The sequence below is a fragment of the Octodon degus genome, unplaced genomic scaffold (genome assembly GCF_000260255.1).
Source record: "Octodon degus isolate 3935 unplaced genomic scaffold, OctDeg1.0 scaffold00064, whole genome shotgun sequence".
Classification (NCBI taxonomy): Eukaryota; Metazoa; Chordata; class Mammalia; order Rodentia; family Octodontidae; genus Octodon; species Octodon degus.
The window spans coordinates 9,819,383-9,844,516 of NW_004524640.1; the positions used below are offsets into that span (position 1 = coordinate 9,819,383).

The window sequence follows — 25,134 nt, forward strand, 5'->3', positions numbered from 1 at the left end:
CTAAAGGGGGAAAACTGGAGGCAAAGTGTGGGAGGGGGAACTGGGGATGCAGCTCAGTGTGAAGATCTGGATTCAACCCCAAGTGCTGCAGAGAACAGAGGCTGCCTGGCTCCCTCATCCGGGGCCATCTTACTCTCCCATTATCTTCGCTAGACCTGATGTCCCTATGTCCCCTCAGGTCCCACTGGAAGCCTGTAGCCCTTAGCTCTGGGGAAGACTCACTTAAAGGCCCCTCTCAGCAGAGCAGGGAAGCTCAGCGCAAACTGGTAGAAATGGAATCTGGTCAGGCAGCCCTTCAGCTTAGAAGCTCTCACTCCGGGGAGCACGGGTTTGGCTCAGAGCTGAAAAGGTCAAGTTACTACACTTTATGGATCTGATTGCAGGGCTGTGGGCAAGAGACACAAGACCACGGCACACTCCAGTCCTGCATTTCTGTTTTGTTCCAGTACTGGGGATTGAACCCAAGGCCCCTACACTATACCACTGCCCCAGCCCTTTTAAAAATTTTTTTTTTTTTTTTTTATGAGCAGAATATATTTATGGAGAGAAAGAAAGCTCCTGTCCCGAGAGAGGGACAGGAGGGGGGTGGCCGAGCGGGTAATTTCCCCCGCCTTTTAAAATTTTATTATTTTTATTTTGAGACAAAATCTCAGTAAGTCATTAAGCCCTGCACAGGCTGGGCTCAAACTTGAGATCTTCCTGCCTCAGCCTCCCAGAATGCTACAATTACAGGTGTGCACCACCATGCCTGACTTATACTTCTTTTGACTCGGCCAAACCTGTGCAGCATTTTATGCAGTGCTTTTGATCAGGGCTGCCTGCTACACCTCCTTTCACCCCTTTTGGGGCTTGTTCTAGGCTTACCACATGTCATGTTTTTCAGGCTTCTCCCTCTGGTTTGGTTCAACCACCAGAGACAGCTCCACCTACTGATTCATCTTACTTCTGTATGTTTGTGATGCTGGGGGTTGAATCCAGATACTCGTGCAGGGTGAGCCCAGCCCTAGCCCCACTTACTTGCCAGTTTAGATGTAGTCAGACTCTCAGACCCCATGGAAATAAATATTCATGGAGTGATGAGGGGCTCTGAAGCGACTCCCTCACTATGGGAGGGGACAGGTGTGTGCAGTCTATCTGGGGCTCTCAACAGAGGTGTCATGCTGACCACTGATAACCACAGCTACCTGTTGTTATGCAAGACAGCTGCCTGGAAGCAGGATTTTTATAACTGTAGAGATAGGTCTGTTGGATGTGGTCACATTTGCCTGGACAGTTTTTGTTGTTGGCCTTTCTGGAGTTGTCAGAAAGAGAAGAGATTTCTCCCATCTCATGTTTTTCTTTCTTTCTTTCTTTCTTTCTTTCTTTCTTTCTTTCTTTCTTTCTTTCTTTCTTTCTACAAGCTCTCACTATGTAGCCCAGGCTGGCCTTCAACCCCCAGTGATCTTCTTGCCTCAGCCTCCCAAATCTTGGGATAATGGCATTTGCAAGCACACCTTGACCTTCCCATCTTGCTAAGAGCTCTTTTGACAGCAGCCAGAAAGGCCTGGGGTTTTCAAGGCTGAGTGCTGGAGTCCCTGTGTTTAGCTCTGAGTGGAGGACTGGGAGGCAGTGGGCTTGAGAAATCCTAAATTTACAGTATGGACAGGAAAAGGTGGAAAGAATGGACTAGAAGGCGCCCAGCATCCGGCCTCTAGTGTCCCCACCACATGGGCTATGTGACATGGAATGTGATCATGGTGTAAGGGCTTGGCACCTGGAACGCAGGAGCGATCAATAAATGTCTGCTTGAACCTTGTGATTCTGTGTGCGCGGTGCCTGGTACACAGTAGGTGCTCAATAAATGTTAACTCCCCCAAGTACCAGTCTCACCATTGTCTGGGCAGCTGGATGGCTCCTGGATGAGACTGGGGGACCGTGGGTGAGGCCTGACCCTTTCCCACCCCACCGCCTTCACAACCCCTTTTCCTGGCTGGATTATAGTCAAGAGGCTGAGAAGTGCCAACCCCGCTTCTCGTGACCTCATCACAACAGCCCCCCACTTCAGTTTTCAGAAGGGGAAACTGAGGCCTCAGAAGGTCATCCCTCGTTAGGGCCCTTGAAATGCTTGCAGTGGGTCTTGGGTCTCCCACACCTCCTCCCATTGGGGTGGGAGTGGAGGGGTAGTGGTGCTGGGTGGAGCCCTCCTGAAGGCCTCGGAGCAGCTGCGTTTGCTCCTAGGAAGTCCGAGACTCCAGGGGCCTTCCAGGCTCGGGATGAGGGACGGTCAACGCGGCCCAGCCAAGGTCAGAGCCAGCCTCTCCGAAGACAGCCCAGCCCTGCCGCTGGCAGGCAGGTGAGCACCGCCTCCTTCCCGGTGGGTGCCAGGCAGAGACCTGGGCAAGGAGGTTGGCTGTCAAAGGACCAGCAACTTTGGATGAAATGCAAAGGGCCCCAAATTAGTCCTCTGAAGAATACCCCTTCTCCTGCCATGTTCTCCCCTGCCTTCATTACGAGGTTTGGGGACAGTGAATGCTTTAATCTGGCTATAGGGATAGGGACTGGGTCTCTCAAGCTCTTTGAGGGCAAGGCCCACCCAGGGGAACAGGTATCGTGGTGGAAACTCTGGTACCTGATAGCCCAGGGTGGAATCGATATCTTGGGGGGAGGGAAGCCCGAAAGTGAGCACTTCTTTACAGATCTCTTTCTGGGGCTGAGAAAAGTGGGTGAGAAGGAAGAGCTGACACCTCCGGGAGGGACTCAGGACCCCATCTCCCATGAGGACACAGCCTTGCCTGTCCCATGCCTACCTCAGACAGACAGTGGCCACCTTGCTGGGTCCCGGGGCTTCACCCACCCCTCACATCCTTCTCAGGTGACCAAGGCCCCTGTCAAGCAAGTGGAACCTCTTCCATCCAGGAGTCCCGAGAGGCGGCCTGAGGGGGACCGGCGGCTCCAGCGATCTTCACCGCCCCTGAGGATATCAGCCAGGCCCCCTGAGAGGGAGCCACGGAGGAGGACTGAGAGAGCTCTGGAGAGGGGCCAAGGAGGTGCAAGGCAGCCGCTGGGGCGGTGGCAGAGTCAGGAGGAGTTGCCAGGGCCCCGGGGCCCTCACAGACCCCTGGAAAGGAGCTGGAGCAGCCAGGAGGAGGACCTGGGCCCTGGGGGATGGCCAGGACTTGGAGAGCCCAGCCTGGGGGCTGCCAGAGCCCTGGAGGCAGCATGGCAAGGCCCTCCCAGCGAGTACAGGGAGAGCTGGGGGCACACTGAGGTTTGGGAGGAGCCCCCCAGTAATGGGCTGCAGGAGCACCCCCAGAAGCTGGCCCAAAAGGTCTGGGGAAGCCTGCAGGAGCTGTTCAGTCCCCCCCAGCCTGGGACCCCCCCAGAGCATGCCTGGGTAGGCCCAGCAGAATCCTCCTATCCTCATCGGGCAGAGACGCCCATCACCATGGGCTGGGGCCCTGAGAGGTCCCCGGAGCTGGACTGGAGGGACCTGCTGGGCCTCTTCCGGGCCCCTGGGGAGGGAGCCTGGGCCCGACTCCCAAGACTGGACTGGGAAGGCCTCCTGGAGCTCCTGCAGGCCAGGCTGCCCCGCAAGGACCCTCAAGGACACTGGAGTGACACGGCCACAGCTTCAGGGCCAGAGCTAGGCTCTCCCGGCACAAAGGATGATGCCCTGGAGCAGGAGGAACATGGCCAGCCTGAAAGCGGGGCTGAGGCCACTGTTACCAATGGACACAGCCCAGGGCAGCAGCCCCAGAGCCCAGCCCAGCCACCCAGCCCTGTCTGCACCTCCACCCAGTGGCCAAAGACACAAGTGACAAGTGGGCCAGCGATGTCACCTCTGCCTGGTCTGCAGCTGACAACCCTGCTGGAGCACAGCAAGCAGGCAGAGGGCCCCAGCACCCCGGAGCCAGAGGTGAGTTAGCTGTGCCCTGGAAGGGTGGCCAGAAAGCCAGCTGCATCCCCACAAGTCTCCTTTAAAAGCCTCCCTGCAACGTGACTTCAGCCCCTGCACCTCCTGTCCCGAGGCCCAGTCCTGCCCAGACCATCCGACCACTGCCCCGGACAGCGGCGTGTGCATTCACTACACGCCCTCCCTCTCTGGGTATTTCCCAGTTAGTTTTCACAGCGGCTTGGTGAGCAGAGGACTGCTTCCACAGAAAGGAAACCCCGAGCTTCCCGCAGCTGCTGAGGCAGGGGAAACCCAGCTCTGCTCCTTGTAATCACCCTGAGCCTCACGCTGGACACTCTGGCCGGCACCCTGTCCTTCCTTGCCCCAGCACCCCTGGGACTACGTGGGACTGCAGCCAGTGGATTTATGTCCCCTCCCCCATACCATGTGCAAGTTGATTGCGACACCCTGCCTCTCTGGGCCTCAGTCTCTCCTTGGCCATAGGACAGGACCAAGCACTTGCTTGAACAGGCCCACTGGGGCAACATACAGTGTCCACATGTCACCCAGACCCTCCTTTCTTGGGTGCCCAGACCAGCCCCACCTGCCCGATGATAACAAGGCTCCCAACTAGGCCAAGGATTTACTGGGAGAATATCTTGTGTGCTTTGTTACATGTGTCACAGAGGGCAGAGAGGGAGCTGCCGCTATTTCCATTTTACAGATGAGGAAACTGAGCCTCCAACATGTTAGGTATTAACAGATGCTAAAGTTGTGAGCAAGGAGGCTCAAGCATCCTTTGCAAAGCCAGCCGCACTGTGAGCCCGGGCAGGGCCGGGAACCCTCCCTCGCATGGCTCCCCGAGGCTTTCTCTGCTTGGTCCCATGCACAGGCCCCAGACATGCAGGGGTGAGCCAGCCTGGTCCTGCCCTTACATTGCTGTTAGGCTTGCTGGGAGGCAAGGAGATCCCCAGCTGCTCGGGGATGCAAACCTGTGTCTCGGGAGCCCCTTAGGTACTGCAGGCCGGCCGTCTCCAGTGCAGGGAACAGCGGGAAAGACTTCAGCTGGAGTTGCTCCCCCATGAGGCTCCAGGGCTCCTGGGAGGCTAGGAGGTGGTGACTGGGCCAGTGTCAGCCATCTGCACCACGGGCACTTCACAGGTGACAAAGCAGAGGTGCTCTCCAGGTCCCGCCAGGGATCCAGCTGCTCTTCTCTATGGATACCCCTGGTGGCATTCAAGGCCTCCTTCCCTTCCCTCCACCTCCCCATCTGCCTCTAGTGCTGGCTGCAGGACTCTGCACGTCTCCCTATTGCGCCTGCTGTTCCCCATGTCTAGGATACTTTTCCCTTCCTATCTCCTCAAGCCAGTGTCTCCCCACACAATCGCCCCATCTTTAGACTCTTGATGTTTCCCTTCTGAGACTGGCAGTTTTGCTTCGCTCCAGCTGTCTGTTGAATGGTCATTTCCCTAGAAGACATATGAGCTCCACGGAGCAGGAGCCATGCCTAATCTCTGTACTGGGGCCCCCACCCCAGGGCCTGACATGAAGAGGGGCTCAGCTCGCTGGGTGCCTGATCCATGAATGCATGAAAACCAAGGGAGGGATGAGGGCAAAGCTCAGTGGTAGGTGGCTTGCCCAGCAGGCACAAGGCTCTGGGCTCCAAGCTGGGTGTGGTGGCACAGACCTGGGAGGCTGAGGCAGGCAGGAGGGTCATGAGTTTGAAGCCAGCCTGGACTACATAGTACGATTGTCAGAAAGAAGGAGGGAGGGAAGAAGGGAGGGAGGGAGAGAGAGCGAGAAAGAGAGAAGAAACAGGGTAAGATGGTGGGCAGAAGATGGAAGAACAATGGGTGCATGAGGCAGGGCCCTGGGCTTCTAGGGCTCTGGTGGGTGCATGAGGACAATGAACATATGATGGATAGATAATATGTGATGGATAAATGGATGTTGTGGGGGCCTGAGTTCAATCCCTGGTTCTGCCAAAAACAGAAAACAAAATGGATGTTGCTTAGCTGATGGATGAGTATGGAGTAATGAACACATGGTTGGTTGGATGAGTATTGGTTGGAATATGGATGGATGGATGGACAGATGGATGGATGGATGATGGGTGGGTGGATGCATAGACGATTGCATGGATGTATAAATGTTGGATGATGATGGCAAATGACCATTGGAAGGATGGGTAGGCAGCTGAATGGCTATTGAATGGTTGGAGGAAGGATACATGGATGTTGGATGGATGGACAATGAGTAACTAGAGAGTGGACATATGAATGGGTGACAGACAGTGGAAGTGTGAGGTGGGGAATGCAGGCTGGATGCGGCAGAATACACACATCTGTCGATGCTGGATGCCAGACGGATGTTGGGTGGATGGATGATAGTTGGAGATGAGGTAGATACATGGATAGACCGGGCCATAACCTGGGCTAATCTGTGGTCTTTCCTTTCTCTAGTTTCAACCAGAGGAGCCTGAGGCTGCGGAACCAGGCAGAGGCCAAGACTTCCTGACTGAGCAGCAGCAGCAGGCAGACTCGGTAGTTGGGTTCTGGGAATGGGTGCACAGGGAGGATGTGGGGAGGGGGATCAGGCTGGAGGTGGGCTGAGTTCCCTCTTGGGTCCTCTAGACAAAGGCTGGCTCTGCCATGGGGTTGTCTGTGCATGGAAATGGGGCCCCAAGAAGAGGGGCTTTGGAGCTGGTCAGCAGAGCCACCTCTGGGCCAGGGATCTGGGTGGATGGATGATCCCAGGGTCAGAAGCCCAGGGCTCTGCTTCTAACTCACTGGGATGCACCAAAAAGGTCACTGCCTTTCCCAAATAGCAGTTTGAACCTGATAGTCTCTGAGGGCAGGGTCCTTCCTATTTTAGAGGGCTGGAGAGAGGGTAAGAAATGCCAAAGGAGAGAAAGCTGAGGAGGGGCAGCAGCCACCTGGGCCTGGAGACGCGGGGATGTGTGCAGGAGGTGGCCCCAGAGGCCTGGGTCCAGCTGGAGGGACAGCTCTGCCCACGTCCCTGTGACCTGCAGAACAGACCATTCTTGTCACTCTCAGCTTCCTGAGGGGTGAGGTCAGAGGGGAGGGAGAGGGAGACAGATGGTTTAGGGCTGTTTTCCTCATCCTCCTGTTCCCTGTGGCACCACCAAAAAAAAGCCAGGTGTGACAGGGAGCATTTGTCTGGCAGCCTGGAACCTCCAAGCCTGGTCAGTCAGAGCCAGAGGATTCTGCCCAGCTCCACACTGTGCGGACAGGGAAACGGAATTGTCCCAGGTCATATAGCCACTCTGTGGGGGACTCAAACCCAAACCCTGGGCGGGGTTTCTGCCCAGCCTCCCTCTGTCCCCACCCTTGTTCATGCTGCTTGCTGGCTCTGCAGTAATCTGGGTGACCAGTCCCCATCTGCCCGGTGGCCAGTCTTCCTACCTGTGACAAGGGGAGGTGACAGGTATGCTGATTACTGACAGTGGCCCTGGCAACTTGGTTCTTCCTCTTTTGGGGTTATTTCTTCATGCTTTCTGGAAATAATAGTTTCATGGATAAGGAGGAAATAGCAATAATGGGGGACCCCTCGAGTCCCCCCACCACCCCTGATTCTAGGCGGTCTCAACTGGACGGAAGTGCTAACTACCTCAATCATTAGTTCATTCATTCATTCATGCATGCATGCACATATACTTAGTAAATACCTACTAAGTGCCAGGGTCAGAGGTGAGACAGAATGTCACTCTAGGGCCCTTCTTGGGGACAATTCCATGCCATTGGTCAGGGCTCCATAGGAGTGTGTAACCAGTTAGGGAGGAGGCACACAAGCCTTCCCAAGCCTGGCCCAATTTATGCTTTAAGACTTCAAGCCCCACCTCCAGGGAATCTGCAGATTCCAGAGAAGGATTAGCCCGCTCTGCCCTACCCCTGCCTGGAACCTGCCTTGTACTTTTGGGCCAGTACCTCTGCTTTGGTCGGTCCTTAGTTTCCCCAGTAAGGATGATCTTGAAGGCAGAGTATTCTGGGGCTCTGCAAGGGTATCTGCAAGAGTCTCTGTGCTTTCCTGCCATTTGAAATCGCAAACCTAATGCCAGGCAGGTAACAGAGGCTAAGAGTGGAGACGGGTTCTCACCTGTGACTCTTTGGCTCCAGATGGTTGTTGCCATGGGGAAGGTGGGTCTAGGGTTTCCATAGCCTTAGATATTTCAAAAGAAATCAGAAAAGGTTATTTAATAATCTCTGGATTATTTAACATTCGGGGCCTAGTGGAAAACTATTGGTAGACATTACTGGCCTAAGCACACATCTATGACCTGTACTACCCTCTTGGCAACCTAGGGTTTGGCTTTAGGGTGTGAGGGTCCACAGCCCAAGGATGCTGAGCCCCAGGGACACTGTGGACAAATTAACAAGCTTTTTGTTGTGGCAGCTCTCAGGGAGGGAGTGGTGAACAATGGTACACACGGCCTTTGTGGTAGCAGAACAGGCAGGGAAGGCTGTGGCCAGAGATGTCGCCAGCCTGCGGAAGGGACCTGAGGCCAACACCAGACCCTGTTTGACAGGCAGACAAGAGGCCAGCAGAGGGCAAGGCTGAGAGCCCACTCAAGGGCCGACTGGTGACCTCATGGCGGATGCCGGGGGACCGGCCCACGCTGTTCAATCCGTTCCTGCTGTCCCTGGGGGTCCTCAGGTGGCAAAGGGTAGGCTGGCTCCCATGGGGGCTGGAAGGGTGAGGGTGGACAGATAGGGGAGGTCCCGGGAGGGGCTCCCCTGGAAGGAGAGTGGGCTGCACAGCTCTTGAGCCCTTAGACTCTTTGCAGCGAGTGTCCCACCTCCAGGGCAGGCTCGGGACTCCCATCAGTGGTCAGGATGAGAGGTGACTGGCCATCTCAAAGCTGGAAACTTCTAGCTTGCCGTGCTTACCACCCCCAGGCCTGGGAGCCAGGTGGGGTAGAAGGCAAGGGGGAGGCCATCAGGGGCTTTGGGACTGCGGAGCGTGTCTCAGACCTGGACCCTCGCCAGTTTTAGTCATCTGGCATTACGTAACCCATCCCCTGCCCAGAGAGGCCTGTAAACACTCAGGCTCGGCTCGGGGGCTTCCTCAAGGGCAGGGAGGGGAGGCAGCTGGGACTTGTACCCTCCTCCTGCCCCCTCACAGTAGGAGGGGAGGGGGCTGCCATCTGGAGGGGCCATGGGCAGGTCTCGCTCAGCGATGGTCTCGCTGCTGTTGGCTGTGAGTCCAACCCTAGGTCAGGCACCTTGGAGACAGTTGGCCCCTGTGGAAAACTCAGAGCCTTGGTTGCCACAGCTGTCTGGAGGTGGGAGGGTCAAGGGGGATTCAGGGCTGCAGGGAGGAGTTAGGGTCAAGATACAGAGATGGGGAGGATCGTCCAAACACTTCCCCATCCACTTCCCAAGTCCCTCTCCCCTGAGAGGTTGGGGTTGGGGCGCCAGGGCAACCAGCAAACATGGTCATCTGGACAGGGTGGTACCTTCAAACCTTGGGCAGCGGCTACCTTAGCACCCTAGCGAAGGGTGCTAGCAGGGCTGGCTGGCAGAAGGAGGAGGTCAGTTCTCAGTGGAGAGGGGAGGGCAGTGGGCAGAAGCACTCTGGGATGGTGGTAACAGCAATTACTGTGCACCTACTGTGATCCTGCTCTGCGCTCAGCATGTGACCTGCCTGCCTGCCTGCCTGCAGTTACCCCTCACCAGCAGGCTGAATTCTTCCCACTGTCCATTATATAGATGAGGAAATGAGGCTCAGAGGAAAAGGCACTTGTCCCAGGTCACATGGGGACAAGGGGGCAGAGCTGACATTCAAACCCTGCTCGGGTTGAGCTCAGAGCTGTGTTCATAGGCCCTCCCCAGGTCGGTGTACCTGATCTCCTGAAAGTCGCCACTGATATCCCCATAAGACAGATGCGGTGGCTGAGACTTGGGGAGCTTTCGGGCAGCTGTTTTACCACCTGGGAATGAGGACACTCAGGCACTAAGGATGGGTCTTCAGGGGCCCCACAGATGGTTTTTGAAGAAGCTTCAAACGCGTCTCCCATGAAAGTCACCCCCAGGCAAAGGACCAGGAAGCCTGGGGTCAGATTCTATTTCTGCTCCTAACTTGTGTGCTTTGTGCCACTGTCTCCCCACTCTGAACCTCAATAGAACAATGGCTTGAAACTGGATGACCCCAAAGTTCGGTGGCTTGGGTCTTTGCCAGCTTACCATATCACCCCTGGGTCCCTGAGGCTGTGCCACCTCTGTTCTGCTGAAGAGAGTTGTGGTTTCTTCATTTGTGTATTCATTCATCTGACCAATGTTTACTGAGGATGTACTGTGGCCCGAGGTGACCCTGGGCTGCCTCTAAGAGGCAGAAACACCCTCATCCTGGCCACAGAGAGCATCATGAGGGGAGGATTGTGGGTAAGGGGTCAGATGCAGGGAGCACCTGGGAGGGGATCAGATGTAGGAAGCATCAAGCAAGAGGTCAGAGGCAAGGAGCTCCAGGCCAGGGGTCAGATGCAGGAAGCACCAGGAAAGAATTTGACTTTTTTTTTTTTTTTTTACTAACACTTTGGTTCCCTTTGAACTGAGACTTGGAGGGTGAGGAGGAATTTCCTAGACAAACTTCGGGGGTGGCAAAGCGTGTGTGTGGGGGGTAGAAAACCAGGAAGGGAAGTGTTCCAGACATGGCAATCAGGAAGTACAGAGGCTGTGGCCTATCCTTGGAATTCCCAGTAGGCCAGACTATGTCCCTCATGTGGAGAAGGTGTACGCAAGGACAGGGATCACAGCCTGACGCTGAGTGACTCTGCAGGCCTGGAGAACTGACAGCTTTGGGTGTGGGCACATTCTGGGCACAGCGTGGAAGCACTAGACGCCAGGAAGCCAGTGAGGGGCTGGTGCTGTGGGTCAGGTCCCTGTGGACAGCCGGCTCCCTCTTCTCTCAGGGCTGAGGGCCTGACTGAAGCATAGGGTGACAGCAAGAAACTGCACATGTGCCAAGGGCCACTAATATCCCCTGAGGTGACCTCCCTGTGGCCTCATTCCTCATGGTGGAGAGACTCCCAGTGGGCAGGGCTAGCAAAGGACTTCAGCTCCTCCTTTTTTTTAAAATGTGTGAAACAGGGATAAAAATTATAAGAGCAATGATTTTTGTTGAGACAGGGTCTCTGTAGTTCAGGCTGGGTTTGAACCCATTATATTGTATAGCCTAGCTGGCCCCAAACTTGAGGTAATCCTCCTGCCTCAGCTTCTGGAGTGCTGGGATTACAGGTGTATGCCACCACACCAGGCCTGATTCTGGAACTCTAAATCAAGGCAGTAGAATAACGGAAATGCAAAGTAACCCAGGTCTGCTTAGTAATCCTGTCTAATGACAGATAACTAGGGATAAGGAGGTTTACTTGGATTAATGGTTAACATGCTCACCACAGGGCTATAATTCCTATGTATGGAGGCTGGCAGCTCTGAACCACTGGTGGTGTGGGACAGTCAGCGCATACCACCAGTAGTTTAAGCTGGCTGGAAGGTGTTAATCCTGAGAACAACTTCACGAGTTAGTAGGATTAGCCCATTTTACTGAGGGTGAAACTGAGGCACAGGTAAGTACCTTGCTTACGGTAACACAGGATTTGAAGGGCTATGCTACGGACTGTCATGTGGGTTTAGCGACAAATTCCATTCCTCATTTGCAGAACTCAGATGAGCTTTAAAAAAATGCCAATGTGGGGCTGGGGAGATGGCTCAGTGGAATAAGCGCTTCCCTGGCAAGCGCAAGGGCCTGAGTTCAATCCCCAGTTCCGCAAAAAAGGAGAGAGAGAAAAAAAAAAAAAAAGGAAACAAACAAACAAAAAAATGCCAATGATCCTGCAAACTGAGCGATGAATGCACAACAACATGCGGAACCCAAAGCGAAGTTCTTCATAATTCCGTCTCTTACTGCGTGACCTCAGGCGAGTCCATTCACCTGCCTGAGCCTCCATTTATTAGTAAAATAGAGTCCCGCCTCTCAGGTCTGTGGTAAGCACGGAAGTTCCCTACACAGATAACAAGTGAGACCCAGTGGTTGTCTCCCATCTAACTAGGCACAGAGACCTAGTGGCCTCAGCCGGAGCAGAGAGCAGGAGCCCAGCCGGGAGGGGGCCACGCCCACAGTTCCCCAGCCCGAGTGCTGTGGCGCACCGAATCACCTGCGCGCGAGCCCTTCCTTCCCCCAGTCGGCCGCACCCGCCCTCCTGGCAGCCGGCCCCATCCGCTCGGCCCCGCCATCCTAGCGTGTCCGCCCCGTCGCGTAGGCCCCGCCCCCACGGTCGTTCCTTGTGCTCATTGGCCAGTGTGTCCCCCCTGCCGTTGTTTGTCCTGGCGTCTCCGCCGCTCATTGGCCCGCTCGGGTCCTCCCAGGAAGTTTGAAAAAAAAAAAAAAGTTTTATGGGCGGATGGAAGAGGCTAGGACCGCGGCGGGGAAGGGAAGGGCTGGCGCTGCGGCGGCGGCGGCGGGTGGCCGAGAGGGGCAGCGGCGGCGGGGTGCCCGCGCTGCGCGGCCCGGCCCCAGAGCCCCTTCCTCCTTCCTGCCCGCGGTCCCCGCCGCGACGGCGCGTCGCCATGACGGTAAGTGCCTGCGGCAGGGTGGGGGCGACCGCCGAGCGGCGCCCGGGGCGGCCCCTGCCCACTTCCCGGAGCCGGAGGCCTCGGGTGGACCCGCACCTCGGCATCCCGGGAGCCCAGGCGACCCTTGGCGATGGGAACGACCCGTGCCGGGGACGCTCCCCACCCCCTCGTATACGGGACAAGTCGCGAAAGGGTCCCCAGCGACCCTTTCACACTCCCTGCCCTCCCCTTGGGTGAAGACCCGGTGCTCCCAGGCTGCCAGGAACCCCAGACCGCTGGAGCATCGCCGACCAGCCGGGCCGGATCCGGTCGTCGCTGGGGCCAGCAGGGTGGGCGGCGCTGTCCTGGTCTGGAAAGGGTGGCCTCACGTGTGGGCGCTGGCCCAAGGTTGGAGCTGATGGGAAGGGCGTGTCCCGGGAGTCCATCCTGGGAGCCCATCCTGGCATATCGAAGGCAATATTTCCCCCCGGTGGACCGCTGGGGCCATGGGTGGGGTGAGCTTTTGAGTGGGGTGAGGGTGTGATGGCCGGGTTCGTATTTTTCTTGGGACTGAACTCTGCAACCCTCTCTACCTGAGGTTTATCGTTAGGAGCTTAATCACCACCATGGTCACTGTTCTCCCCATTTTACATCCAGGGAAAACTGAGGCTTGGGGAAGGGCGTTGATGTGTTGACCAAAGGTGTTTTAGAAAGGGGGGTACCGCTCTTGATTTTTGGCTGCTGGCCTCTGCGAGGCTGGTGTCTAGGAGAAGGGTGAGCAGCCAGTGTGCCTGTGCACAAGTGCCTGTCAGCCTTTGGGGGAGTGGATGCCTGGTGGGGAGTGGGCCGGACTGCCGGGGGCGTGGTGCTGCAGCCTCTGCTCTTGTGAGCCTGGTGGCTTGGCCCTGCTGCCTGGACTTCCTCGGCCTCTGCACATCCTGCCACCTCCCTGCTGGCCCTTCCTGTTGTCAGGAGCCTCCCCTTCCCTGGCGGGGAGCAGAGTGGGGTGAGGAGCTGAGTCAGTGTCCTGAAGCCAACCGGGAGGTGGTTGCTTTGCCCCCTGGGTGCTTTCAGGGTCCTAGACAGACCCCTGACAGTTGGTGGTGCTGTCCCCACCAAACAGCAGGGAAACTGAGGTGTACAGAGGTGAAGTGACCCATCCCAGGGTGAGGTTGGTCCCTGGCTGGGCCAGAGTTTGTATCCAGGTCCGCCCCAGTTTTTTTTCTTCCGGGGGAGAGATAAGAAATGTACACAGTTGCCGCTCCCAGCAGAGCAGCCCGGCCCAGGGAGGGTGAGGCTGTGAGGTGTAGCTGGCTGGGAGGAGGGACCGGGCGTCACTGCTGGTGTGAGGAGGGCTTCCCAGGCCGCTGTCCTGCAGTGGTAGGACCTTCTCTCAAGTGGACTATTGGGAAGGAGGCAGAGCGCTCAGAGGAGGCTGCAGTGGGGACTGAGGCTATGTGGCCATGTTGGGAGAGCAAAGGGAAGGGAGGCATAAGGCTCAGGGAAGCAGTTTGGGCTTTGGTCAGGTGCACTGGAGAGCCACTAAAGTTTTCAGAGCACAAAAGAAGCTCTTCAAAGAGCACGTGCGGTGCTCGCCGGATTCACCTGGTCCCTTTAGACCCGAGCCTGCGATGCCTTCTACCTGCCCTCAGCTCCCCTGGCACACGTCCCTGGTCCCACACCCAGAGCCCAGCAATCTGCACAGTGCCAGTGGCACTGCTGCTGGGGAGGGGTAGCAGCCCAGAGGTGTCAGGGAGCTGGTGATTTTCAGTGGCGCAGAGTCAGGATCCTATTCCTTGCACTCCCTCTTGCCTCAGCCCCAGCACTGCTTTGCTGAGGGCCCTCATCCACCACACTGCCAGGCATGAAATTATATACTTGTGCTCTTGTTTACTGTCTGCCTCTCCTCTAAGAGCCACAGGGCAGGGGCCGGTAACTCTTGTTCACAGCTGATGTCCTGCCTTAGGACAGATGTCTGGTGCTTTAAAGAAAAATTAAAAAAATAAAATAAAAAGACTCCCTGAGCCCCCATCTGTGCTGGGTCCCCATGAGAGAAATGCCCAGCAGGAGGAGCAGATGAAGTCCTGATGCCACCAGCCTGTGTGAAGGGCGTCAGCAGGGCTGGGCAGGGGCAGCCAGCGCAGTGTGTGGTGCCTGCCTAGAGGTGGCAATTAAGCTGGGGCTTGGGGAATGAGTAGGGACTTGCTTTACAAATGGCAGAGGAAGCCTAGTATTTCAGGCTGAGGGCCTGGCAGGTGTGAAGGGCTCGGAGTCAGTGCGCTGTGAATCTGGAGCACCGTGTGGGTGGGGCCCAGTGGACTGGTGATGGCCACTCTGGGCCGTCCCAAGGCAGCTGGTCTTTATTTTAGAACCCCCTCTGGAGGTCTTTTTGTTTGTTTTTTTGAGAGAGGATCTTCCTATATGTTCTAGACTGGCCTTCAATTCACTATGTAATCCAGGCTGGTCTCTATACCAGTCCTCCTGCCTCAGCCTCCCAAGTGCTGGGATTACTTGGCCAGCTGCTTGGAGGTTTTAAGGAGCTAGTGACACTAGGCATTTTGAGTGGTGGCTCTGGCAGTGTGGGGCTGTGGCCAAGGTGAGGGAGGAGGGTAGTGAGGGCCGTTGGTTCTCTTCAAGGGGAGCAGAGGAACTGAGGCCCTGCAGTGTAGAAGAGCTGGGGTAAAGTTGGCCCACCTCTTCCAGCTGATGACACTGGGGCTCCCTGGAAGGACCCCAGGTTGACGGTGGCTGCAGGTTCCCTTTCCAGGGGGCTTAAAGACTCACCTTGGCTTCGTGTGCTGGGATACCCCTGTGATCTCAGCACTTCGGAACTGAGGCAGGGTTGCCTCAAGTTTGAGGCCTGTCTAGAACACATAGCGAGACTGTGCCTCAAAAAAACAACGTTGCTGGATACAATGGGGTATACCTATATCCCCACTATGTGGAAGGTTGAGGAAGGAGGATCAGATGTTCAAGGCCAACCTGGGCAATTTAGTAAGAAGACCCTGCCTCAAAAAAGTAAAAATGTGTAGTTCAGCAGTAGGGTGCTGGTCTAGCATGTGCAAGGCCCTGGGTTAAGATCCCAGGACTAGAGAAACAGATGCTGTGGCAGCCTTCTCTCCACAAGGTCACCATGGTAGGTCATGTGTGACATGATGCATGGTGTGTCAGCACTGGACCTGGAGGGGTCACCATGCGGCTCTGTCTGCAGTACATTCAAAACTTGTGGAAAGCTGGTTGGAAGGGCAGGATCATTAGTTGCTTGTCACTTTAGGCAGCAGAGAGGGGTGTGACTTAGGAAGGTCATCAGCCTCTGTCCTTCCCAGGCAGCTCTGGTGGTCCCCGCAGCCTGTCCTTGTGGCTAGGGAGCCCTGGTTCAGCTGCCTGAGGCCTAGGGCGCCTCTCTTCCCCACCTGGCTCTCGCCTGCTTGGTCCTCCAACCTGGTCAGCCCTGCGAAGCCAGGTTGGTGGATCTGTCCCCAAGAACCTTGGCTCTTCAGGGCCATGTTGCAACGGGCCCTTGTCCTTAAAGCTCAGGACTTAGCCCAGGAAAGTGGAAGATATTTCTTTGGCAGCCTCTCCTGAGTCCTTTGAGGCCAGGCCCTGGAGCCATGGTGGTCTCAGGCTGAAGGGAAGTCAAGGCAGGTGCTGTGGTCACTGGTCTTCAGTCTTAGCTTGGTTGGGTGCTGGGTGAGTATAATAGAGGGCACACAGAACAAACGCAGCCCCAGGGTTTCCTAGCTCCTCCCTCTGACAGGTATGTGAGGACAGGCTGCCAGCCTATTACGGTCCTTGCCATGACTCTGGAAGTCCAGGCTGTTGGCCCGAGCCCCTTGCAGCCCACCTTCCCCCACCTGAGCAGGAGACTGGGGCTCCGTGTAAGGCCGGCCAGAGAGATGGCCAGGTCAGTTGGCTCTAGTTTCCAGCTGTCGCCGCTGACCCTGCACTGAGTCCTGCTAGGGCTTCCTCCCCGCAACCAGACACCTTGGCCTGGTGAGGCCTCGATGCAGGCGCTGATAGGTGGGCTCAGAGCCATGGCAACAGGTGGCCGCCTCCTCCCTGCACGCCAGCCTGGCGAGCCCTGCTTATCTCCCTGCCTGTGGGCAGGAGCTGAGGCTGCAGAAGGACCGGGCAGGCAGGAGGTCTGGTGGTGGTGCCCTCCACAGGGGCACAGGCAGGAAGATGCCAGGATGAGCAACTTTGTTACTTAGGCCTGGCAGGGTGTCTGCTGTGTGGGACCACACAGCCTTCTCTGGGCCTCAGTGGTCTCATCTGTGATGTGTGCATAAAGGTAACAGGTGGAGAACGCAGCCCCTGTGGACCATGCTGCAGCTGGGAGCCCCCAGGCCCCGAGGCTGTGCCCCCCTGGGCAGGACCCGACAGGTAGGACTTGTCCAGATAGTTGGGTCCTGCCATAGCCTTCCCAAAGAGACCTAGGGAGATGAGAGGGTTTTGCACCCCATCCTGGTTCTGGCTTACCTTTTGTGGTCTCCAGGAAACAAGGGAAAGGCAGTACTAGCTGGAGCACAGGTTGGTGGATGGAGTGGGCACAGCACTAGGGTGACCCTGCTGGCTCCGGGACTGTTCAAGGAAGATCTGGACAGATTGCCCAGCCTACTATTCTGGGCTGCTCGCTCAGCTCCCAGGGGGTCTCTTTGCAGGCTAAGTCCCTGGGCCCCCCTTTCCCCTCTGCACGGAAGGGAGTTCGAACATCTGTGGTGTATGTGTCAGCAGCCTGGGCTGGCTCCCAGAGAATGCTGGCTGTTGGCGAAAGGGGCCAAGGCTACCTCAGTGTTGGACTGCTCGGATTTGGGGGTGCCTGGGCCCTTGCCCTTCACTGCTGGAGCTTCATTTTACGGACTTGGGCAGGGTAGGAGCTGCACCCTCTGCTTCTCAGCCGGGTGGCTCTCTGTGGGACCTGACCTGCCTGCCTCATCTCCTCACAGCCCGATCTGCTCAACTTCAAGAAAGGATGGATGTCGATCTTGGATGAGCGGGGAGAGGTAAGGCCCCTCGGGGCTTCCTGTGCCTGTAAGGCTTTCTAGAGACCCTGGCCTCTGGGGGTGGGGTAAAGCCAGATGTGGGGCCCGGTGAAAATCCCTGGAACCTGCGTTTCCTGTCGGTGCAGTGTGGGTGGGAGGGACAGTGGCTGCTGGTCATCTGCCTCCTGGGCAGTGTGCTTGTGCAAGTCACTGGGTGAGGCCTCCCTCCTGACGCTGCACACACAGCCCCTGTTCCACCAGGTGCTTCTTGGCCCTCATCTCTTGATGGCCCTGGCTGGGAACCTGAGGGTCTGGGGCAGGATGGCTATATATCTGACCCAAGACTGATTCTCAGACTCGGCCCCAGAGGTGGAGCTTGGAGCAGGGGCTCAGGAGTCTCACCACTGTGGGACCACACAGCCTTTTCTGGGCCTCAGTGGCCGCCTCTGTGATATGTGCGTGAAAGGTAACAGATGGAGAACGCAGTCACAGAGATCAGGCCGTAAGGGGCCCCACATGGCCCCCAGTACCTGCTGGGGACTCTGTTCATGACCCTTCCTTTCCCAAACATACCCATCCTTGGAATCAGAGGGGACAGTGGCTGTTTCAGCAACTCTATCTTTCAGCTGCCAGGCTGGAGCCCAAGAGCTAGAGTTGGCTCACTGCCCACCTGGCCTGGGAGGGGACAACTCCCATCCGTGCCTGCATGCGCCTGCGGCCGGGATCTGTGTGCAGCCCGCATGCCAGGCAGGGCTCTGGGCCAGAGGGAATCTCATTGTGTTTCCTGCCCACATGCTTTCTTCGCCCGAGCTTACAGCCTTCCGTCCCCACCGCCTGCCTACCGTCCCCTGGTGGCTGCTGTCCAGACACACACAAGGGCTGGCGCCCTGCCAGTGACCCCTTCCTGGCCTCCCCACCCAGGGTCCCCGGAGGGCAGAGGGATTACAGGCCTCACCCAGAACTGGCCGTTACTCATCCTCTTTCGCAGAGCTCTGGAATGTCCGCGCTGGAAGCGCCCCAGGAGTGCAGCCCGCCCAGCCTCTGTGTGTACAGACAGGAGGCAGTCCCGTGCACCTCCATCCCTGCCGGAATGTGGGGCCACAGCTCTGTCTCAGACACACAAGGCCTGGGAGGGCCCAAGCTATTCATCACCCAGCCTGTCCCACTTAGAGAGACACTGACGTCCACTCAGGGCGAGCAGCGTGGCCCTAAGGGACCAGCCTTTTAGAACCACCAGCAGCCTGGTGCCTGTCCTTGTGCCAATAACCATGGGAGACTACAAGGGCGATAGGTTCTTCTCGCCTTGCTGGATAGCTTAGGGCCTTCCCAGTAGCCCTACTGTACAGGTCAGGAGGTTGAAGGTCACAGAAGTGGAGACGCGTGCCTGAAGGCACATAAATGTCTAACCAGGGAATAGTCACATTCCAGGTTCCTGGATGTAAAACCCCTTGGCAGAGGCAGCCTAAGAAGAAGTGGTGTCATTCTCATACATCTACAAAAACTACCATATCCCAGAAGAAGGAAGCTAAGTATCTGAAAGAACTAAGCAATTAGACAAAGCTTGGTGGCACTAACCCTGGCAGTGGGTGGCCCTCCCTCAACTGGCATTCCAGTGGAGTGACCAGAGCTCAGAAGCACGCTGAACTGGACTTGTGTGGAGCTCCTGCCCCTTTTCTTCATGTCCTGCCAGGCTGAACTCAGCTGGATCAGAGGGGCCTAGCAGACCATCACCCTGAATATAAATGAGGATGCAGGGCCAGGTGTGATAGTGCACACCAGTAAGCCTAGCACTTGGGAGGCCGAGGCAGGAGGATCACCCCAAGTTTAAGGCTAGCCAGGGCTACACAGTTCTAGGCCAGCATGAGCTACATAGCAAGACCCTGTCTCAAAAAAACAAAGCAGACCAACAAACAAGAAGCCACAGAGGGGCCCGGGAGATAGCTCAGTAGAGTAAGTGTGGCCTAAGTTCAATCCCCAGTTCAAGCCACAGAAACACCCAGCCAGGACACATCCTCACGACGAACGCCAGGGTCCCGCTAGCAGAGCAAGAAACAGACCCCAGCCAGTGCTCATTCGCCTGCCCTGGCCTCTTTCCAGTCCCTCTGGACCTTTGTCTGTGCCAATCCAGGAGGTAGGGAGCATATGGAAAAGACTTGCACAGCTCTGGCCCCACTAGTTCCTGACCCGCTAGGGATGTCACCTTCCGCAGGACACACATCCTGTCTGAGCTGCACCAGGGCAGGTGGTGAGCTTTGGCAATCTTCAGAGTGTTCTGGGGACATCAGCAGATCAGAAGAGGGCAGGGAGGGAATGGTTGTAGAGGAGCAGCCAATCCATGTCATAAATGCTGCCCTCCAAGAGGTGGTGGATGGGCCACCTTCGTGTCTAGCTGTGCAGAGTAGCTGTCAGCCCCCAGGGTCACACCTCTGTGCCACTCACTTACCACGCCTTTATTCTCAGTGGAAGAAGCACTGGTTCGTGCTGACAGATTCAAGCCTCAAGTATTATAGAGACTCCACCGCCGAGGAGGTAAGGCAGCTGAGGCCAGGGACCCGTGGGAGGCCTGGGTGTCCTGGCTGGGCCGGTGGTGTGGTGCCCCCAGGACCCATGTGGACCATGGTGGGTCTCCCTGCTCTAGGCAGATGAGCTGGACGGCGAGATCGACCTGCGGTCTTGCACGGATGTCACAGAGTACGCAGTGCAGCGAAACTATGGCTTCCAGATCCACGTGAGTCTGCATGCAGCTGGGGCAGGGAAGCTGCACCTGGGGCCCCAGGGCTGACCCAGAGACCCAGTCCTCCATGCCAGTACCCAGCGCACCCGGGGAGAACAAGAAGCCAGCGTGCTGTGCTGCTCACCCTGGCCTCAGACTCAGGTCTGCAATGGGGAGCGCATGTGGGGCCAGCCATGTAGCAACCTGCCCCGTGTGGACTTGCAGACCAAGGACGCTGTCCATACCTTATCGGCCATGACCTCAGGCATCCGGCGCAACTGGATCGAGGCTCTGAGGAAGACTGTGCGTCCAACTTCAGCTCCCGATGTCACCAAGTATGTGTTGGGCTAGGCGGGAGCCCTAGCGGAGGGGCTGCCACCTGCAGGGGCCATTTGCTGTGCCTTCTGGGCCTCAGATTCCTTAGCAGTAAAATGGGGAGAGCAGTGAACATTCTCAATATTCATGCAGAAAGGCGTTAAGGGCCTGGGGTCTGCCTCACCCTCCCATCATAGCCTTCTCCGTCTTGAAGGAGTGGGACAGGTTCTTAGGCTGTATAGGAAAGAAGAGGCTGTGTCACCTGGTGGCAGAGCCCTCTCCAGGATGGGGCTTGTAGCCCTGGGCAGCCGGAACAGTGTGGTGCTGAAGGGGCTGAGTGGAGGCCCCACCGCAGCCCGGTGGTCAGAGGCTTTCCCAGCTGGCATCAGAGTCCTCATCTGGCACATTGGCTGCTGTGTGTGCGTGTGTGCGGTGTACACAGAGCCCTTTGTAAGGACTGTGACTTAGCTCGTAGGCTCCACTACTTTAATACATCCCAGGCCAGTGGCTTAAGCAAGAAGGGTGTTTAGTTTATTCTAAGGCCCAGCAAAGAGGTGCAGAGCCCGTCCATGGGCAGCCCTGTGGTCCTCAGCTCCCTGCTTAGACTCTGGCTGGGAGGGTGCTGCCTGGGCTGGCCTGGAAGCCCACTGGGAGCCGGGGTTGCCCAGCCCTTCAGGGGAGCTGTCTGACACACCCTGAGAGGAGCACGGTCACATGGCTACAAGCTACTGGCTAGGACAGCTTCTGACTGGTGACTGTGTACCCTTCCAGGTATATTGTGGAAAAAGAGAACTACTACGGTGACACAGTCTCGGGAACCTGTGCTCTGTGCACCCTGACAGCACCGTCCTTACCCAGTCAGCAGGGACTATGATTGCCCCCCACTTCTGTGAGCCTCCTGAGCCTCGTCTCATACTTTTTTTTTGTCTTTTTTTTTTTTTTTTTTTGAGACAGGGTCTCACTATCTAGTTCAGGCTGGCCTTGAGCTCACTTTGTAGTCCAGGCTGGTCTTGAACCTTCAACGGTCCTCCTGTCTCAGCCTCCTGACTGCTGGGACTACAGATGTGTGCCACCACCACACCCAGCCTTATTTTGAATTTTGAGGTGGGGTCTTGCTTAGTCACTAAGTTGCCTAGACTGGGCTCAAACTTGGCAGCCCTCTGGCCTCAGCCTCCAGGAGCCTGGGATTACAGGCCCAAAACCACCATGTCCTGCTGTTTCATACTTTTAGTAGTAACGTGCTGGCAGTGCTGGCCGAGGGCTGCCTGGTTGCCTTGCACGCATCTGCCCACCCAGCCCTCGCTTTTCCACTGGGCGCCGTGGTGCTGTTCCATGGTACACATGAGGTAACAGACCCCGGCAGGGAAGGGAGCAGACCTGTGGGCCCTGCTGTGGGCCCTGCTGTGGGCCCTGCTGTACTGCAGAGTGGCAGGGAAGGGAGCAGACCTGTGGGCCCTGCTGTGGGCCCTGCTGTGGGCCCTGCTGTACTGCAGAGTGGCAGGGAAGGGAGCAGACCTGTGGGCCCTGCTGTGGGCCCTGCTGTGGGCCCTGCTGTACTGCAGAGTGGCAGAGTTGAATGTCTCCAGGGTCCACTGACTGACGCCAGAGCTCTTAGTTAAGAGTGGGCTGCTTGCCTGCTGGGGTCCGTGTGCACAGGACATGGTGCCCAGGTGGCACCAGAAGTGCTCACAGGTGGCTCAGGTCCCCTGATGAGTCCCTGCTGGTGCCTTAGGCTCTTGGACTGCAACAAGGAGAACATACTGCATGGCCACGGCCCCCAGAAGGGATCGCTGAAGGCAGGAGAGCAGCGGGCCGGCTCTGAGGTCAGCGGGCGCAGCGGCCCCCGCAAGGTGGATGGACCCCGCCAGTCCCTGGATTACGTGGAGCTCTCCCCCTTGACCCAGGGCAGCCCACAGCGGCCCCGAACCCAGGCCAGGCAGGAGGAGCTGGAGCGGGACCTGGCCCAGCGCTCCGAGGAGCGGCGTAAGTGGTTCGAGGCCACAGACAGGCGGGCCCTGGAGACACCCACGGGGGAGGCACCCCGCCGGGGCCTGGGCGCCCCACTAACCGAGGACCAGCAGAGCCGGCTCAGTGAGGAGATTGAAAAGAAGTGGCAGGAGCTGGAGAAGCTGCCCCTGCGGGACAACAAGCGGGTGCCACTCACCGCCCTGCTCAACCAAAGCCGCAGTGAGCGCCGGGCACCTTCAAGTGACAGCCACGAGGCCCTGGAGAAGGAGGTGGGCCCCTCACACCATGGGCCCCTCTAGTCCCCGTGTGCCCTGGCCTTTGCTTTGCATCCCCATAGTGACAGGGATCTCATTCTCACTATCTTTACCTCAGGCTCCTTGTGAATAGGACTCTTCTTCCCAGGGCTATGGCGTTTTGTTTTGTTTTGTCTTGTCCTTCCTAGCTTTGTCTTTAATAGCCACAGATGACAGAAGTGGGACGCCAGGGGTGGGACTGTCTGTTTCTTGTCCATCTCCTCTGTGCTCAGCGGGGAGATCTCACACTTTTACTGATGGGGAAACTAAGGATCAGATATTTCCCCAGCTGACAGCCGACTGCAGCATGCAGTGTCCAGCTCTCTCTTCTTGTCTCTGGGCTGTTGACCTCAATGCCCAGGATATAGCCATGCTATCCTTTTTTTTTTTTTTTTTTTTTTTTGTTTTTTTTTTTTTTTTTTTTTTTTTTGGTGTTTTTCGTTTTTTTTTGTTTTTTGTTTTTTGTTTTTTTTTTTTTTATATTTTAGGGAAGGGTCTACAGGGTGTTCAGAGTTTCACTACTAGATCAGACTCTAGTGAGCCACCTGTTTACAGCCTCCCAAGAGCTGGGATTACAGGAGCATACCACCACACCCAGTCTCAATTGTCATCTCAGCGTGCCCCAGGGGCAGGGCCGGCGGGGCAGGGCTGGCTTGGCAGACCCAGGGATTGAACCTCTGGTTCCTGCACCTGCTTGCAGGTGTTTTAATCCACTGAATTATTTGGCTGGCCCTGGTTTGGTTTTTTGAGACAAGCTCTTGCTATGTAATTCAGGCTAGCCTTGAACTCTACACAATGCAGGCTGGCCTAAAGCATTCCTCCTGCCTCAGCCTCCTCAGTGCTAGAATCACAGGCTCACACCACCGCATATGGCAAGGATATTCCTCTTGCTCGCCCCTCCACACCAGGGCTGCTTCTTGCCCATCTCAAAATCAGAGCTGTTCCCCAGCAGCCAGGGTTCTGCACTAGAAGCGGCGTGGAGCTGGGAGCCTCAGGCTCCTCCTGTGGCAGGCAGTGACTTGGTCTCCCCGTAGGTGCAGTCCCTTCGTGCCCAGCTGGAGGCCTGCCGAGTTCGAGGGGAGGCTCCTCAGAATGCACCCAGACCCCAGGAGGATGGTCACATTCCTCCAGGCTACATCTCACAGGTAAGACCGAGTCACTCTGTCATGGGGTCGGACAGCTTTCTGGTTGCAGTGTTATCTGAAAACAGTCAACCTTTTGGGAGCCCTTGCTGTGTGTTGGGACCCATGTGCGGCGGCATTTGACAAGCATCATCTCCTTTAATCTCCCCACAGCTGGTGGGCATGATCACTGTGCCCATTTTACAGACAAGGCCACTGAGCTCTGAGAGGGTGTGTGACTTGCCTGAGGTCACCCGGCCTGCAGGTGTCAGAGGTGGGATTTGAGCCTGGGTCCAGCGGACTGCAGAGCCTGTGTGTGAGTCCCCGTGTGACACTCTGCACTTGAGGCCCTTCCCCTGCAGCCCCTGGGGGAAGTGGGGAGCCGGTAACCCTGGGGGTCATCCCCCAAGCACAGGCAGAGCCTGCTCGGGCCTGCCCAGGAGGCCTGCAGGAGGTGGCAGCCCTCGTCGGCCCCAGACAGTGAGCACTCGTCCACCTAGGACATCGGTTCTCAACTGAGGCTGATTTTGCCCCCAAGAGAGTTGGCTGGATATGGGGATACTTTTGGTTGTCATGACTGGGACAGCTAGCTCTCCTGAAAAACACATGTGTGTGTGTTTGTGTGTGTATGTGTGTGTGTGACTGTACATATATTTATTATAAGTTTTGCTGATATAAAAGATGTTTAGTATATATAATTTACAAATAAAAAATATCTTAACCCTTTTTTGTGACTTCCATGTAGCAAGTGGGTTTTTCTCAGAATGCTTTTGGTGAGCTATCTGTACCTTTCTATCCACCGCTCAGGAACATGTAATTCTGCTGTGTGCCCGGGTGGACGTTTTGGTTTATGCAAATAAGTGAAGCGTGAAGACAGGGGCACTTCCTTTTCTTAGTCAGTGTCATGAACAGCTTCTTTACTAAATGGCGGCAGAATACTCTGCAGCTGAGAACATTCTAGTAAGGACAGGTTTGCGGTCTTTTCACTCATTGTACAACGTGAAGGTTATAGACATGACATGCTTCTTAGCACTTCTTCACTTCTTGCTGAAGAGAACCCCCAAAATGGTAAATAGAGCCCCGATTTGGAACGTTACCACTACTTATGGTGTAAACATAAGCCACAGCCGATATCAGGCTCCCAGTGCAAAGTCCTCGGGCACAAAGAGGTGGAACCCTCCCCTTAGTATTTTTGCCACCCAGACATGAGAGACGTAAGTAACGTAAGGGGAGCACATGTAATGGTACAGTGCTGCACAACACGAAACGTGCTGTGAAATATGGAGCGACTTTTAAGTATTACT

General features: G+C 56.4%; 1 protein-coding gene across 1 annotated transcript in view; it reads left to right on the plus strand.

Moving 5' to 3' along the window:
• Window positions 1-25,134, plus strand: part of Triobp (TRIO and F-actin binding protein) — a 58,021-nt gene that overhangs the window by 24,146 nt on the left and 8,741 nt on the right. Inside the window, exons 7-16 of the mRNA XM_004634690.2 lie at window positions 2,218-2,332; window positions 2,852-3,895; window positions 6,334-6,414; window positions 8,418-8,555; window positions 17,385-17,441; window positions 19,881-19,949; window positions 20,059-20,148; window positions 20,359-20,468; window positions 22,181-22,685; window positions 23,744-23,854. Of these exons, the coding sequence (XP_004634747.1) occupies window positions 2,218-2,332; window positions 2,852-3,895; window positions 6,334-6,414; window positions 8,418-8,555; window positions 17,385-17,441; window positions 19,881-19,949; window positions 20,059-20,148; window positions 20,359-20,468; window positions 22,181-22,685; window positions 23,744-23,854 (2,320 nt within the window). The remainder of the gene's footprint in view (window positions 1-2,217; window positions 2,333-2,851; window positions 3,896-6,333; window positions 6,415-8,417; window positions 8,556-17,384; window positions 17,442-19,880; window positions 19,950-20,058; window positions 20,149-20,358; window positions 20,469-22,180; window positions 22,686-23,743; window positions 23,855-25,134) is intronic.